Source organism: Scylla paramamosain, chromosome 43 (assembly GCF_035594125.1).
Source record: "Scylla paramamosain isolate STU-SP2022 chromosome 43, ASM3559412v1, whole genome shotgun sequence".
Classification (NCBI taxonomy): domain Eukaryota; kingdom Metazoa; phylum Arthropoda; class Malacostraca; order Decapoda; family Portunidae; genus Scylla; species Scylla paramamosain.
Window position 1 is genome coordinate 1,620,001 of NC_087193.1, and position 5,000 is coordinate 1,625,000.

General features: G+C 38.8%; 1 protein-coding gene across 2 annotated transcripts in view; it reads right to left on the reverse strand.

The window, feature by feature from the left end:
* LOC135093398 (serine/threonine-protein phosphatase 6 regulatory ankyrin repeat subunit B-like) overlaps nucleotides 1-5,000 on the reverse strand; it is a 130,645-nt gene that overhangs the window by 19,730 nt on the left and 105,915 nt on the right. For both annotated transcript variants that reach the window (XM_063992661.1, XM_063992660.1), the window contains exon 10: nucleotides 980-1,293. In XM_063992661.1, coding sequence (XP_063848731.1) covers nucleotides 980-1,293 — 314 coding nt within the window. The remainder of the gene's footprint in view (nucleotides 1-979; nucleotides 1,294-5,000) is intronic.

A 5,000-nucleotide genomic window follows, 5' to 3' on the forward strand; every position in this document is an offset into this window, starting at 1 on the left:
AGGTAGCTTTCCTTGTTTAAAGCAAATTATGCACCCTAAAGTTATACTTAGCAATTGTAGTGAAACAGAACACGGTGGTAATGTGAGTTATGAAAATCCACATTTCCTGCTCATTAGTATATTTAGTACTTAAAAGGAAATAAAGAAGGCCGGTGACTGGTGAGGCCTTACAAAATGATAGGTACAGTCAGGTAAGACAGGATGTGCTCAGTACTGCCAAAATTGTGACGTGCTTTTAATTTTTCATTTTTATGTAATTCATGTGAGAATGTGGATAAGTAAAGTGAGACATGGTGTGTTGGCCAGGAATTAAATGAGGTTAAGTAAGATTTTCTTGTTTTTTTTATCATTACATCCTGGCTGCTTGACTATAATCTATGTCGTTTTTTGGTTAGAGAGGGTAACAAACATTCTTCTTGGTCAATAAATTCATTCCATGGTAGTTTATCCTGTGTCAGGTGCTTAAAGGGTTGTTTGGTTAGAGAGGGTAACAAACATTCTTCTTGGTCAATAAATTCATTCCATGGTAGTTTATCCTGTGTCAGGTGCTTGAAGGGTTGTTAAAAAGTCTGGTTAAAGACAGACATTAAAGACATTAAAGATATATAAGATGACACTGATAACTAAATTATAGAATAATATGAAAAGAAAATCAAGGTGAAAAATAATGAAAATATTATTTTTTTCATCATTATTAATTTAGGTAGTGAAAACGATGATAATAAGTAATAATAAAAATACCACTACTTCTTCTAGGACTACTTCTACTAATAGTACTACTAATGCTACTACTGCTATTACTACTACTTCTACTTCTACTACTACTGTTGCTACTATTATTACTACTATTAAAAATATAAAAATAATAATCCTGGTCATGCAATCGCATATTGGTTTGGTATCTCTACCGGTTAAACTTTGAACCAGATTGTAAGAGAAATTGCATACATCTGCCCTCCTGCCCCTCCCCACTGCATACCTTGTCAAGCGGTGTGTGTCCAGCTTTATTTTGCACACTCGGGTCACCCCCTCGCTGCACCAGCCATTGCAGGCATGTCATGCTACCCCCGGCCACAGCATAGTGCATGGATGTGTTGCCATCACTGTCCCTGGAGGTGAGGGGCCAGCCAGCATTTGCCAGCTGCTCCAGTACCTCCACGTGGCCATTATAACTGGCGGCGTGCACCGGGGTTTGTACCTCGAGGTGTTCGGGAGTGGGATGGGTGACGGGTATGAGGGCCGCCACACACTGCTGGTGGCACCCCCCTGCAGCAAAGTGTAGGGCTGTCCATCCTGTGTGTGTGTGTGTGTGTGTGTGTGTGTGTGTGTGTGTGTGTGTGTGTGTGTGTGTGTGTGTGAGGAGATAAGTTATTATTAGTCTTACTATTACTATTATCATTATTATTTTTATTATTATTATAATTAGTATTGTTGTTGCTGTTGTTGTTGTTGTTGTTGTTGTTGTTGTTTTTATTATCATTATTATATTATTATTGCTATTTATTTATTTTTCTTAAATTTTTGTATCTATATTTGTTCGTCTATTTGTTTCAACCACCGTGTCACTCTGGTTTCTCCACTCCTTCCTTCCTTCTTTTACACCTCCTCCTCTTCCTCCTCCTTGTTCTCGTTCTCCTTCTCCTCCTTTTCTTTTTCTTCCTCCCTTTCCTTTCTTCCTCCTCCTCCTCCTCTTTCTCTTGAGGAAGACAAAAAAGAAGAAGGAGGTGAAGGATAAGAGAAGGAAAAGAAGAAGAGGGGGAGGGGGAGGAGGAGGAAGAGATATAGGAAGAGCAGAAGTAGGAGAAGGAGGAGGAGGAGGAATAAGGTAAAATGGAACTAGAGTAGGAGGAGAAGGAGGAGGATGAGGAAAAAGACAAGGAGGAGGAGGAGGAGGAGGAGAAGGAGGAGGAGAATTAAGGTAAATTAGTGCTAGAGCAGGATGAGGAAGATGAGGATGGGAAAAAGGAGGAAGAAGAGAAGGAAAAGGAAAAGGAGGAAGTGGAGAAGGTGGAAGAGAAGGAGGGGGAGGATAGGACGAAGAGGAGGAGAAGGAGGAGGAGGAAGAGAATTAGGGTAAAGTGTAAATGGAGTATGAGAAGGAAGATGAAGATGGGGAAAAAGGATGAGGGAGAGGAGAAAGAGAAGGAGGATGTGGATATGAAGGAAGGAATACAAAGGAAAACCAAACAGCAACAGATCTTTTGGTCGTTGCAAGGATATTTGGTAACTACTTCTTACTAGCTACAGGGAAGAAATACAGGACAGCATAGCAGAAGGCTCCTCCCCACTCACCACTCCCTCCAGCTTGCACTGTCATGGAAATAGTTGGGACAAGTACCATGCAGTATGAAAAAACTGACATGGAATTTTCATAGGAAAGGATGAAAGGAAGTTCTTACTATTTCACCCTACGGTGAACTTTATACGCCTATCTGAAAGTTAATCCAGTTTATAATAAAACTGGTGTGTGTAAAATAAGAATTTATTAGTGAATTTAGTAATTATTCGGACAAGAAGAGAGCTTGTTGGAGATTTGCTCTTAAATATTTGTCTATTTTATTTTTGAATGATTCAATAGTATTGCTGCACACAATTTCTACGGGAAGTTTATTCCATATATTTACTATACGGTTAAAGAAAAATGTTTGCCCTCGTGGGATTTAAAACGTTTGCGTATAATCTTGAATCCATTATTTCTTGTTAGGTTAGAATGATCAACGGTAAAATATTCATTTGCATCAATGTTACTATACGTATCCTTTAAAAAATTTGAACACTTCAATTAGGCCTCCTCTTATCCTGCGCTTTGTTAAACTAAATAGGTTTAGTTCTTCCAGTCGTTCCTCATACGGCTTATTGCGCAATCTTGGAATCATCTTTGTGACACTGCGCTGTATCTTTTCTAGTTTTTCGATGTCTTTTTTGTAATATGGTGACCAGAACTGTACACAGTATTCTAGATGAGCGCGCACCAGTGAGTTATATAAGGCAAGTATAACCTTTTCTGATTTAAATTCAAAGGTTCTTCCAATGACCCCTACTAATTTATTTGCCGTCTTTACTGTTTCTGTGCAGTGTTGACTCGGGTTTAGGTCGTTTGACACAACGACACCAAGATCTTTTTCTTTATCGCTGCTTGACAGTGGTATGTTATTCATTATATATCTCGCCTGAACATTGTTGCTTCTGATATGTAGAATTTTACACTTTTCTATATTGAATCTCATCTGCCATTTTTCTATCTAGCTTATTAGTTTATTGAGGTCACACTGCAATTCCTGCCATTGTGACACAGACGTTACTTGTTAATTTGGTGTCGTCTGCAACTTTACTGATTTTGCAATTTATCCCTTCATCAATATTTACCTTATGCCAATCTTACTTTTTTCCTTTTATCACAACACGCTGTTTTCTGTCAGAAAGCCAGTCTCTCAGCCATTTCAGGGTGTTTCCGGCGATGCCGTCAGCTTTTACTTTACTGATGAATCTCTTATGGGGAACAGTGTCGAAAGCTTTCTGGAAATCAAGGTAGATAATATCAACAGCTTTTGTCTCGTCATACGAGTTAAATACTTCATAAAAGAAGTCTAGTAAGTTCGTTAAGTAGGAATACTTGGTTCTGGAACCATGTTGCGAATCCTTAATGATTTTATTTTCTTCTAAATATTTAACAATTTTATCTCTGATTATTGTTTCCATCAGCTTGCACACTACTGAAATGAGACTGATCGGTCTGTAATTGGCTGGGAGAGATTTATTTTCTTTTTAAAGATTGGCATGACATTTGCTAGTTTCCATTCGTGAGGGACTTTACCAGCTAGTAAAGTTTTATTGAATAAAATCGTAAGCGGTTTCACGAGCTCATTTCTTGCTTCTTTAAGAAGCCTGGGTGATATCTTGTCTGGCCCGGGTGTTTTGTTTACGTTCATGCTCTTCGTGACTGAGAGGATTTCACTTTCTGTGATGGTGAAGTCTGGCAGCGTAGTGCCTCGTGACTGAGGCGTGGGGTCGGCAGACTGCCCTGAACATCCTCAGTCGTGAAGACTGTTGAAAAGTACTCGTTCAGGGCCATGTCTGTTTCGCTTTCTATTTTTTTTTTGTCATTTTCTGTTATTAGTGGACCAATCGTTGATGTTAAAACCCTTTTTGTTTTTACATAGCTGTAAAATTCTTTTGGGTTCGTTTTACATGAGTTTGCGATCAGAGCTTCAACGGATTTTTTTGCTGCATTTGATCAGCTGTTTAGTTTTTCTACGCAATATGTCGTGCTCTAGTTTATCATTATTATTTTGAGTTAGTATATATTGGTGGTACGCATTTTTCTTAGCCAGAAGGCAGCATCTGATTTCATTATTCCACCATTTCGGTTTGGTGTTTTTTACCTTCTGTCTGTTTCGTTGCGGTACAAGCAAAATCGCTGTTTCATTCAACTTTTTAGCAAACATTTCCCATGCTTTGTTAATGTCTGATGTTCCCAGCAGTTCATTCCAGTCTGTGGATGCAAGCTGCATGCAAAGTCTCTCAAAATTAGCACACTGATAGTCTGGCACTTTTTTCTTTACTTTCGCTTACTTTAGCTTTGTCAAAATTTACACTGAAAATCAAGCTATGATGATCGCTGGAACTAAGAGAGGCGGGAATTTAAAAGTAATTAAGGGATTAGCGGTCAAGGGGCACTGCGTAGTATTCCGGTGTCTGGGGAGGCGATGGTATGCAGGTGGAGCTAGATAACTCCCAGGGGAATTTTAGCTGTGGAGTCTCACAAGATTCCTGTAATAAAAGTATCACAAAATAAAGGAGAACAACAACAATTATCTCACAACAGGACAATTTAAAAATAGAGAAAGAAAAAGTAACCATGCTTCAAGCACAAGGACAATAAAAGTACTACTAGAAACAGACGAACAGGTGAAAGCAGACGGAAACCTAGTACTGATATCTATCAAACGTATCACGATGTTTGTGTCAAGAAGTGTTGTGTAATTTGTATGCAGTTTGAG